Here is a 12792-nt window from a genome sequence, read left to right as displayed (position 1 = left end):
TAGGCTAGATGATTTATTTTTAATTTGAGTATGCAAGGTAGTTCTTTAAACTTCAGCATGCAAGTTAGCTGGAGTTCAATGAATTATACTGGGAGTGTGTAAGCGAAGATATCGTAATGGTTTTAGTTAACCGATAAACCGGATATGGTTTGGTGTCGAAGTGGTATATGTGCTATTACGCCACGAGATGCATTAGTGTTTTATTATGTGTACGGTACGTGTGCAGTTTTATTCTGTTACTTGTGTTATTTCTTCATTACGGAATAATTGCGTCTTTCATTTTCTACGGCGCCAGAACCTCTAACGTACTGGCGTTAAGTCCGAGTTTCTGTCGGTTGCTCTTATCAGTCTGTTAGATCTCAACGAGGAAATTAAGAACTAGTGTTGTGAGCATATTAGTATGGCCTACTGAACTTTATTTACAAATGGCATTGGGGAAATAAGAAAAGGTTGCTGCACACATGAAACATAAGTACGTAAGTCATATATTGGAACACACATATTGTTTAGAATAAGAATGATGGCTGTCTTACGAGTTACGTATAATATAATGAAGTGTGGACCACACACACACAGTCTCGTGCATATTTTACTGTTTTGAAATTAGTTTACAAATCATCAAGGCTACTTCTTATTAAACAATGGGCAAAATTTTTCCTTCCGCAGCCCAGAGTTCATAACATTATAAGGAAGCTAAAATAATGCAAATCTTATTTGGAATACCTTGTAGAGGAGAGATGTGTTCATTGCGATGTCTATGAACCCACCATCACGCCCCCAGAAGTATGTTTACTTTTATAGCCTAATAAGAGGAGCAGCTGCCATCGGCCATGGCTAGCGTTACTACTCGCATTCTCATTGGTGAAAGCGAACGCAGTGTGACGTCATTGCCATCAATGCTGATAGGTACATTGTGTTACCAGCCCCGGCCGAATAAAAGCACAAAGAAAAAACACCATGTAAAGGAAACAATGTGAAATACACAACAGCAGTAATTTAATTTAATACTTACCAGACCAATGGCCTTGTCCACGGCAATCGTGTTTCCTCACGAAACTAGCTACCTAACGCCGCTTCGCGGCTTCTAACCTCCCAAACCAATGGTCTTGTCCACGGCAAGAATCCTAACTATCCAGACCGATGGTCTTGTCCCCGGCAAGAATCCTAACTGTCCAGACCAATGGTGTTGTCCACGGCAAGAATCCTAACTGTCCAGACCAATGGTCTTGTCCACAGCAATCGTGTTTCCTCACGAAACTAGCTGCCTAATGCCGCTTCGCAGCTTCTAACCGCCCAGACCAATGGTCTTGTCCACGGCAAGAATCCTAACTGTCCAGACCAATGGTGTTGTCCACGGCAAGAATCCTAACAGTCCAGACCAATGGTCTTCTACATTATTTATTTCTTTCATTAGTTCCTATGTACAGAGGTTGGCAGCCCTGATCACCTCTTAACAACATTCTACCCGAGCGTGCAAACAAACGACAGTCGTACAGCACGCAGCGGAATGTAGCGAGAGCTGGGCTACGGAAGGTAAAATTATAATAAACAATGTTTAAGTATGAGGTATGTCCACCCTTGGCTTGCACTCGTTTCGGCTAGAGTCTATGAGTTTCCCTTATTTCTTGGTCACGAAACCACGCACTTGGTGGTGCAGTCCATTCTCCTCATCCTTTTCTTGACAAAGGTTTTCTATAGTGTTAATGTCCGGTGAATTTTCAGGCCAGTCCAAGCACTGGGAACCATTTTTCATTGTAAAGTCTTTAACTTTTTTCGATACATGGCAAGTGGCAAGGTCTTGCTGGAAAATAGCTTTTTCGACGTTCAGTTCCTCAGCCAATCTCTTCAGTTCTGGGGCAGCATTCCCCTCAAAAATTGGGATGTACTTGTCGCTGTTTCAATAAAACCAAACATTTACGGCCCGTGTATGTAAAATAGCCCCAAAACATCTTCTTTTGTGGAAACTTGACTGTCTGTTTGATGTGCTTCAGTGGGACTTTCTCATTATTGCTTGTGAGATGTTATAACCTTGCACTTCAGATTTACTTTCATCACTGAATTAGACCCTTTATCACTGTTCTTGTGTCCATTTCTGATCTTTTCTTGCTCATTCCAGTATTTCTTTCTTCATGGGATGAGTCAATACCTGTTTTCTGATAGGTCTTCAAGCTTTCTTTCCAGCTTCTAAGAGCTGTCTACACACTGATGAGATAGGCATCTCCTTTCCTTGAGATTTCCCATTTTTAGCCAAATCGCCCTTTCCTTTGAGGTGAAATGGACCCAAACTTACATTACATTCTGCTGCTATTTGTGCCTGAGTCATACCACTGAATTCGTGGAGGGTTATAATCTTACTTCTTTGGTGTGATATCCATTATGACTCACTGAATGCAGTTTCAAACAGCTACAAACACATGCCAAGTATGTACTTCCAGACAAACAGTTTGCCTAACACAGCAGTGGGTGTCCATACTGTTAAGAATTGGAAAAAAATTGTAACAACTTTACAACTTAAAAAACTAAATTTACCTGCCTGTTCATATTAATATGCTCAAGACTATTTCATTCATAGAATATAGCATTTTATATTTGTTTTGATTTCCACATTATTTCATATTTCTTTCAAGAAAATAGAGAAACAGCTGAGAGAAGAAAGTGTAGGGACAGTGGCTGTGAGTGGGAACTGAGGAAAGTGAGGGAAGGGAGAGTTTGACTTGAATAATTAGTCGGAGGCAGGTGGGTTCATGTTCTAAGAGGAAGAAATGTGAGGGTCAAGAGCCCTCAGAGAGTGAGTTCACGAGAGATGTGAGTCACTGCAGGTAGATCAGTGGAGTGAAGATGGGAAATAGGAAATTTACAGTGGACAGATGAGGCAAGAAGAAAGGGAAAAATAGGAAAGTGAAACGTAGAGTAGAGATAGGAAGAATGACATTGAACAGGGTCGAGAAGGGCAGAGAATAGAGGAGGAAGTAGGACTGGTTCAAAGCCATGAAAAGGCTCTCCAGCTAGGTAGACATGATTCAGCAAGTGAACAAGAAGTTGAAACATTTTGAGATAAAAAGTATAAGTTGTTTGAGATTTAATTTTTTTGTAAATGACCCCATGTCTCTTTTGGTTATATTATGGCCTATGTTTAACTGCTTACAAAGACAGGTGAAGATGAATGAGCTACAAATTCATGGGTGACTCATTTGTTAGTCATGTTGGGAAAGAGTATGGAGGAAAGGGCATCAGGATAGAGTGTTATCTAGGAATTATGTTAAAGCAAATGTTCAGGAATGTAGAATAGAAAGAGACGGGGATGGAAGAGGTGGTAATTTTTCCTATAGATACCAATAATGTAACACAACCAGGAGTTGGTACTAACATAGTTTGGGATATGTGTGATCTGGTTACGTGTTTTAGCCTGTTTGGGTCTTCTTGAGCATTAGAAAGCAAATTATAAAGTTTAAAACAAAGATATGACATACACTAAATGCTCTCTTCATACTGACCTTGTTCTTTCCTAGCGTTTAGTCCCGCATTGGTGCAGGGTCCGCTTTTAAACATGTGATCAAGGGCTTTAGCTTCAGTGTGTCCCAGAAGATGCATGTCTTCCTTGATGCACAGTTAAATTGAAGTAATAAATATGGTGGTTCAACCTATTTAATACAAGTAAATAAGAGCTGTAGAGATTACATTCTTATTTAATTAAAAGTGGAAATGGTACCGGTTTCGACCCCAGTCTGGGTCATCATCAGCCGATTATAACTCGAAAAACAATGCGTAAGTAAGAAAGAAGATAACGGTCAAGTCCACACAATATCAGTTGGGACGACGTCAGGATTGGGAACCTCCAGGATCAAATTGGTGGGCTGTAAGTATCATTGAGTCTGCAGGCCTTCAGATGAACATGACTATACCATCTAAGTCGTGCTTCTCACATCTTCTCTGGGAGGTGCCACTGCCAATCATCTTCGGACATCTTCATTTCTGATACGGTCCAGTCTTGTAAGACTCAGTGACCAGCATAACATTTTCATCTCTATACCATGTAGAACCTGCTCATGCTTCTTAGTTGTAGGCCAACATTCCGACCCATAGAGTGGAAGTGGTCGGATCATTTATTTGTAGACTTTTCCTTTCAGGTGGGTGGGAATTTTCTTGTCGCATAGCACACCAGTGAGCTGACTCCACTTCAGCCATGTAGCATTTACTCATGCTCGTGTGTCTGGTAATGTCTTTCTGTTTGAGATGATGGGTGATCCAAGTTATTTAGATTGGTTGGCTTTAACTAGGTCTTGCCCATCGATGCGAATACTACCAGCAATCTGCAAGCCACATTGCACATACTCGGTTTTAGTGATGTTAAGTCGCAAGCCATATTCCCCTAAACGGTCTTTCCAAATTTGCAGGAGATTTTCCAGATTCCTTCAGGACTGATCTGCAAGGAATACATCATCAGCATGTAAGATGGTCCACAGGTTTTGCATCTGGATGTGAGCTGTTACTGTATCGGTACATAGGATAAGTAGGAGAGGTGACAGTGCTGAACCTTGATGAACCCCAACATTGATAGGAAATTAGGGTTATATCCCTACTGCACAGCGAAACATACTGGTGACTTTGTCATAGAAATGTTGATTCCATCAGACCTAGGCTTCTGGAACATTATGAGATCAGAGGGCTTTCCACATAAGCTTATGTGGTATCCGATTAAAAGCCTTTTCTAAGTTCGAAGAGGCTAGGTCTAGAGATTTGTTTTTCTCTCTATGTTTCTCCACTGTTTCTTTACTGTTTCTCTACTGACCCCTTTGACAAAGCCATATTGGTTTGTAGAAATTTGTACGATGTTTCATAGGTGACAATCAAGAATTCATTAAAAAATCTTCGTCATCTGACACATTAAATGTATTGGTCGGTAAGTGGTACATTCATCATCACCTTTAGCCTTTCAAGATAGGGACTGTAGTGCTGGTCAACCAAATTGCAGGTATGCTACCATCATGGAAAATTATGTTTAAAAGCTTCATGAGAATCTGAGCTCCACGCTGTCCAAGGATCTTCCAGACTCGCATGGAATATCGTCTGGTCGTGGTGCTTTGTTATTTTTCATATTTTGCATAGCCCCTAAGACTTCCTGAATGGTAATGGATGGACCATGGGGAAATTCCTCATTACTGAAACCCTTGAAATAATCCCTCCACCTGTGAAGCATGGCAGTCTGGTCGCAGAGGGTTTGATGATTTTTATCCTTGATTTGCATGACATGACCAACGCCTTGGTTGCTCTATGACAACATTTGGCGAGGCAATAAATCTTGTTTCCTCCAACTGATAATAAATGTCTTGGTAATAGCAGTAGCGACTGCATGTTCAGCAGCTCATCTGAGTGTTTAATACTACTGGAAATCCTTGCTACGTCTTGTTTGTCGCCAGGTCTTAAAAGCTTCTGTCTTTGCTTTGATAGCTAGCTAACGCCCTCATTCCACCACCAAGTCTATTTATCAATGAACTGTAATGTAACAATGTATATTTTAATATTGCAGTATTTTTGTCCTTATTGGTTCACTGCTCGGTTGAAAAGAACATTGGTGGTGGGTCATAGAAGGATGGGGGTACGAATAAGAGAATTTGAGGTAAACAAAATGATGTAGTCCATTGACTTGTTTGATGCAGCTCTGTCCTGTGCTAGTCTTTTCATCTCTACATAAGTACTACATGCTTGTCACTTTCATACCTTGGTCTATCCCTACTGTTCTTACTGCTTGAAAACCAACTGAACATGTCCTGCCCTATCATTCTGTCTCTTCTTCTTGTCAAATATACTGAAATCAGTCTTCTCTCTCAATTCAATTCAGAATCTCTTCATTTGTTGTTTGATCTACGCATCTCACCTTCAGCATTTTTCTGTAACACCACAATTCAACCCACCAACCTAACTAACAAACCCTTGTGTTCCGGTCGAAACTTGCTAGAGATTGCCAGGAACTGAATTTGGGCCTCTTAAACTAAAGAACAGCAGTAAAAAAGGCATGTACCCGACATAGAACAATTAGGAGGATGAAATAAGGTTTATTGATATAACTTGGTAAATAGAAAAAAATGAGAACACAGAAAATAACAAGTAGGGGAAAACAAAGGGAAAAGGGATACTCACATTCATAATCTTTTAGAATATTGTGAACACAATCGAGTCATTTGAATCATAAAATTCGATGTTATGCATTTCAGTATACGCGTCACAGAAGCATAGCGAAAGGTGATTACAATAATATTCCTTTCTCGACAGAAGTAACTAAGATTTGGTGCCAAGCATTTCTTTCCTCACAACAAAATGTTACTGATAAGTGAAAGAAACAACATTTTATATCATAAGAATACTATCATAGCATCGGAATGGACAAGACTAGAAATCAATTCATTCCTTTTGGAAAAAGATTACAGCGATCTCCAAGCAGACTGTGTCCTTCCCAGAAAAAAGAAAAAAGAAAAGTAAACCTGGCAGAAAAGGAATAAACAAGGAACACAAAGAGATGAAGGGAGTTGCCATAGTTACAAAGATAATTAAACATGTCTTAAATGAAATAAATAGATCTGAGAGAAAAACGCCAAAAATGGGCAAATAAACAGTCAGATACACCCGAGAACAAATGTAAGATGGATTAACAAGTAATAGACATAAAGCAACATCCGTAGAACACAGAAAATAACATGGATTCTGCAATCATATGACATCAACACACACGCAGAGACCAAAATTAAGTAAGGTAGAATAAATGATATAGTGTCAAGACACGTTGTGATGAGACTCGTAATAGCATTACGAAAGTAATCATAGGCTCGCGAGCTTGATCCAAATGAATAGATCAGAATCCTGGGTTGCAGAAATATAGGCAAGGCTTGCCGAGTCGTCAACATAACCAAATCTCAGCACACACCCTGTGTAACACATTCATATCATCCGAAAAGACAAACATGAAATGCACAGCATTAGCATTAAACCGTATGGACAGAATATAAGCTCCAGCCAGATGTGGAAACTGACGAGACTGATAAAAGGTCTGTAATAAAATCACACACAAACACATCATCCACATGGGTCACTTTGACCAGTGTTATCTGCCGCCCCTACATAGGGATAAATACACAACAAGCAGACGAGAAGATGAAAAACATAAAAGTCTGCAGCAAGTGAAATAAAATCAATATACAGAACAAAAATCTCTCAGCATGTAAGATCAGCATAACTATGGCAAGCCAAGAAAGGCAAAAGAGATTGATACAGAAGTGGAAATGGTACGTTCATTCACCATGCTTTCACGGCCTGTACTTATATTATACTATACTTCTATTATAACATCAAAGTTCATTGTTTGAGAAGCTTTTCTCAAGGACAGTTAAGATTTTTCTTCTGATGCTGCAGAGCAAAGTTCTCTGCAAAATGTAAAGAATTTCACCTTATTTTCTTGACATGGCGTAAGCCTCTATCATGTCTATAAGTACGGGCAGTGAAAGCACAATGGCAAAGTAACAGTATAAATGGCAAATCTCAAAGTTTTGATTTCCTCTCCTTGGATTATGATTCCCTTTACCAATTCCTCTTGATTTCCTTTACCGCCTGTTCTATGTATACACTACATTGAAAAGGAGAAGGACAAAGTGCAGCCTTACCTCACTTCTTCTGGATTGCTGCATCTTTTTCAAAGCCTTCGATTTTTATCACTGCAGACTTATTCGTTTACATGTTTAGAGATTTCTTCTTTTTCAAGATGTTATCCCAATCACCTTCAGATTCTCAAATAGCTCAATGCAATGAATATTATCAAATGCCTTTCATAGGTGTAAGAATGCCTTGTATGTGGGCTTGTCTTTCTTAATTTGATCCTTGCTTCTCGTGTTGCTACTTTTCTTCTGAAGCTAAACTGATCTTCTCCCAACTCAGTTGCAAGTTGTCATTCCATTCTTCCATCTTAACAGCTCAACTAGTATGAGTTAAAAATACTATGTGTTGGTCTCATTACTGACAGGTGGACAATTATTTAATGGAGTTCTTGAAGCAGTCTGTAGATTAATTCATTAAAATGTCTGATGTTGGCACCTATTAAAATTATCATGAGGTTAGGTACCCTCTATCTTATAAATCAGTGTTTAACAAATAACAATACATTAACACTTCATACAAAATAAACACCACATTAGGACACTATATACAGTTACAGATAAAGAGATTGAAGATAAAAGTCACCTGGAAGTTTGTTTGTTGTCTTATAACATCTATTGATTGTATTCAAAAGGAAATTAGATGAAACCTCTTGATGTTTATAACATCGTAGTCCTGTTCTTTCTAAGTCAAGTTAACTGAATCTGGATTAAGAATGAAATCAAACTAACAAAAAGAAAAAACACCTTAACACCCAGTTATACAAGATACATCTTTCTGTTTCTCAAAGTTTAGCTCCAATCAAATGGAACTCTTTTCTAATACATGTTAGTAATAAATTGACAGTTATTTTAAGTGATAAACAAAGAAAAATAGAAGGTAAACTCACACAGTTAAAAGCTTCTAATCATAATAAAAACTATCAGAATAATGTAAACACTAACCACAAATATTTAACAACTACACAGTTTTCAGAAGAGGAAATTGAGATTCTCAACAAGAGACCTAAATTAAATTGGTCTAATAGACATAAAGAGAAGGACATTATTGATACTATAGCTGAAATCAAATCGAACTAACTTCAGAACAACAGAATGATGTGAGATATGAAATCAAAAAGAAATTATCCACCCTAGCCAAAGAAGTAAATATCAATTCTGATTACACTAAACAGAAGCTAAATCAAGAACTAAAAACAAAGATAGGAACGAATAGTATTATTGCTAATAAAGCGGATAAAGGGAGAGCCACAGTGTTGATGAATAGAAGTGAATACATCAGCAAAACCGAAGAATTCTTTTCAGACCAGTCATACATAATTATCAACAAAGATCCGATAAATAAAACACAATGAAGTCTGCAATCTCTGTTTAAAAATTCTACCTTCCCACTAAAAGAAACAGAACAGCAATAACTTATCAACATGAACTCCAAGCCACCCACAGCAAGGGCCTTACCGAAAATTCACAAAAAAAAAAAAAAAAAAAAAAGTTCCCATATGACCCATAAAAAATTATAGGAACTGCCTGACCTATAATACCTCCAGATACCTACACAGGTTTCTTGGAAAATATTATAAATTCCATAATACTGAACCCATAAGAAAATCAATAGATTTTTGTAGTAGGTTTAGGCCTACATTAAAACTTAATCACATAATGTGTTCGTATGATATAACAAACATCTATCCCGACATCCCAGTTTACGAAACTATCAAAATTATAAAAAGTAATCTTGACAAATACAGCCAATTAAGTAAGCTCAAAATCGAAGAATTCATTAAGTTATTGAACTTTGTACTAAGTAATAACTATTTCACTTTTAATGGCAAAATATATCTTTAGAAAGGCCTGGAAATGGGTGGCCTCATTTCAGGTATATTAGCAGACATATACATGATTTTTTAGAAAAGAATCAAATTTTGACAGAGATAAATGGTATCGAACTCTGGTTACGCAATGTGGGCGACACGTTTGTTATTAAATACAAAGTACGCTACAAGTGATATTTTAATATCTACCTATTCAATACAAAGAGATCTAGTGAATTAATAATTAAATCTTATCATAAAAGGTTACAAGGGACATGTTTCGCCCATTTTTAGGGCATCATCAGCTTCAAACTGAAACTTGTACGGTGAATAATCAGGATCCTGATTGTTCTTACAAGTCGTAAAAAGAGGATATCAATGTAGGTGTTTGTCTAACATAAAATTATAAGAATGTCCTTGGTTAAAACCATAGTATCAAGCTACATGTCACAAGTTTACACTCTCTGGAGCGGTGAGTCAATGCGCCCAAAGCCTGTTGAGGTTTTATCTCATATCCTTTTGAATACTATCGATAGATGTTATAAGACAACAAACACATACTTTGTATTTCAATACGGACCTAACGTGAAATGTTTGTTATTATCGATATCGAAATAAACAATAGTGATAGAATCTTAGAATTTCTCAATACCCTTGATAATAGTAAAAAATTTACAAAAAGAAGAGGAGATTAACAGTTCCTTAAACTTCTTAGGCGTAACTACAACACGTTCAAAAAATTCTTTCCATTTTGAAATCTACAGAAAACCTACTAATTCCCCCATAACAATTAAAAATTATTCGCTGCACCCAACATCACAAAAACAGACTGCATATTACAACTTAGTCTATCACGCATTCAAGGTTTCCCTATCACCGGAAAGTCGAAACATTGAATTAAAATACATTAGAAATTTAGCCAAATTTAATGGTTATAACAGGATCAAAAAAGTCAAAGCAAAGTCATTGACAAACCTCACCACAGATAAACCAGATAAGTCTAATTACGCAACTTTCACACACAATAATTCACGCATCGACTGTGTTTGAAACCCCCTTAAAAAACAAAATATTAAAATAACATACAAAACTCAACATAGTAATTACATTAAATTTTACAATCATAATGTTATAACCCATAATAACGACCCGTTCACAAGTTCAGCATGCGCACAATGTTTTTGTTCATATATAGGTCAAATGGGCCACAGCTTCCACACTAGATACCAGGAGCATTATAACGCCAGTAAACATAATAAGTTTTCTGCGATGAGCATCCAAAGGGAAGATAACAGCTATCAGTTTACAACCATAAATCATGATCTTACGATCCTCAAGAAGTTGAACAAAGGAAGGTTAATGAATGAATATGAGAATATTTCTTTTTAGATCAGTACTTTCATAGGGACCATAATTCAAATGACGTTTCAGATACTAAGAATCCCACTTTACCTAAATTACTGCAAATATTAAATATAAAGGGTAGCATGTTTAAGAATATCTTTAACTTCCCCCCTCAAATACTCCTAGTTTCCAATAACATAACTTCCCCGCAGTCACCCCCTACTAACACGCCCCCACTAACCAATCAGATAAGTAACACTGAACCCATCCCTCCTTCCCCTACTCTCCCTCCACTCAAGATGTCACACTGTTACAACACGCGAAGTGTGAGAGCAGTAGCTAACAGTCGAGCTGGCGACACGAGTGATACGATCTTACCACATAAAACACAAGGAGGTAAGTGAAAAGCCTGATAATTTAGCGCTTCATGCGATCAATAACACACATTTTCTCAAAGACATCTTTTCCAATTTTGTTACAGACATTCTAACAACCTTATTTTCTCAGTGGACATCATTCTTTCGTCTTAAAGGCTGTTTTTCGAGAGTCTCCCAATTAACCATACATCAGGATTGTGGCAGATAACATACTTTGAGCACTTTGGAATTATTGTTGATCTAACTACCTTTATTATCTCGTATTCTCCAAACCATTACAGCATATACATTAGGTCGCCAGATTATTTTTAATTAAGCATGAACCAAGTGCTTGGCTACAGTATAACTTACAGTTATTTCAATTTCACAATGTGTTAAAGTGCCTTTTGTAAAGAAGACTTGACTTAGAAAGAACAGGACGACAATGTTATAAACATCAAGAGGTTTCACCTCTCCTTTTGAATACTATCAATAGATGTTATAAGACAACAAACAAACTTCCAGGTGACTTTTATCTTCAATCTCTTTATCTGTAACTGTATATAGTGTCCCAATGTGGTGTTTATTTTGTATGAAGTGTTAATGTATTGTTATTTGTTAAACACTGATTTATAAGACGGAGGATACCTAACCTCACGATAATTTTAATAGGTGCCAACATCAGACATTTTAATGGATTAATTTTAAGACTGCTTCAAGAACTCCATTAAATAATTGTCCACCTGTCAGTAATGGGACCGACACATAGTATTTTTAACTCATACTAGTTGAGCTGTTAAGATGGTTCAATTTGAGAATATTGGAATCCTTATAACATTTGATTTTGAGGAGGAAAATTAGGCTGAAGAAGCCCGCAACTAGGGTGAAACATGTCCCAGTTTGAGTGCCATGTATAAGTTGTAAACATTCTTTAGAATGTACATTGTATTGAATAGGTTGACCATTTTAATGAACTTAATTATTTTTAGATACAATTTTCAATACGGACCACCATTACATGTAATAATAAATTATGATGTCTAGATTCTTTAGGTTTGGTTTGTTTAGGGTGAGTAGAATAACGATTAGTTCTTCTGTACATTTTACTGTTCCTATGGTGTCTTTTTTTTTAGTTTTATATGTGGTATAATTGCTCTGTGCTCCAAAGTGATATGCTTTCAATTACACCCCTCATCTACAAATTTTCCCAGACATACTTAAGAAGTTTTTATAATGTTTTTGATTCTGTGTCCATGTACCAAGCTTTTTGGTTTTCATAGATACCTTAACTGTTTCTGGGATGTCTTGAATTGCCATGTTCATTTGTTGATGACTAGATTGCTTGCTCTTCCAGGAGATTGTTTCTAATGTATTGACTTTTTCACAGGGAAATTACAAACTTACACCAGAAATTACAAATTCGAAAGAAGAATTTAAATCCGAGTTGATGGAGCTGGGAATAACACAGGTAAACTCATTGGAAGTTCATTTGATTTTCCCTCAGATGATGTGCTTTTAATAATATTCTACATGTAGAAATTTTCCCAAAAATGTTAAGCAAGATTTTATAATAAATTTGATTTTATATCCAACTACCAAATTTTATGGTTTTCTGTAGATGCTTCATGCATTTTTGAAACT

At 37.0% G+C, this 12792-nt stretch overlaps 1 protein-coding gene across 1 annotated transcript in view; it reads left to right on the top strand.

Moving 5' to 3' along the window:
• The first annotated feature begins 383 nt into the window (after positions 1-383).
• The window catches only part of LOC136885399 (uncharacterized), a 61401-nt gene continuing 48992 nt past the window's right edge, over positions 384-12792 (top strand). The window contains exons 1-2 of the mRNA XM_067157911.2: positions 384-476; positions 12539-12619. Of these exons, the coding sequence (XP_067014012.2) occupies positions 462-476; positions 12539-12619 (96 nt within the window). The 5' untranslated portion in view covers positions 384-461. The remainder of the gene's footprint in view (positions 477-12538; positions 12620-12792) is intronic.

Source organism: Anabrus simplex, chromosome 14 (genome assembly GCF_040414725.1).
Source record: "Anabrus simplex isolate iqAnaSimp1 chromosome 14, ASM4041472v1, whole genome shotgun sequence".
Classification (NCBI taxonomy): Eukaryota; Metazoa; Arthropoda; class Insecta; order Orthoptera; family Tettigoniidae; genus Anabrus; species Anabrus simplex.
The sequence above is the reverse complement of the archived record's forward strand: the minus strand, read 5'-3'. Positions and strand labels throughout refer to the sequence as shown.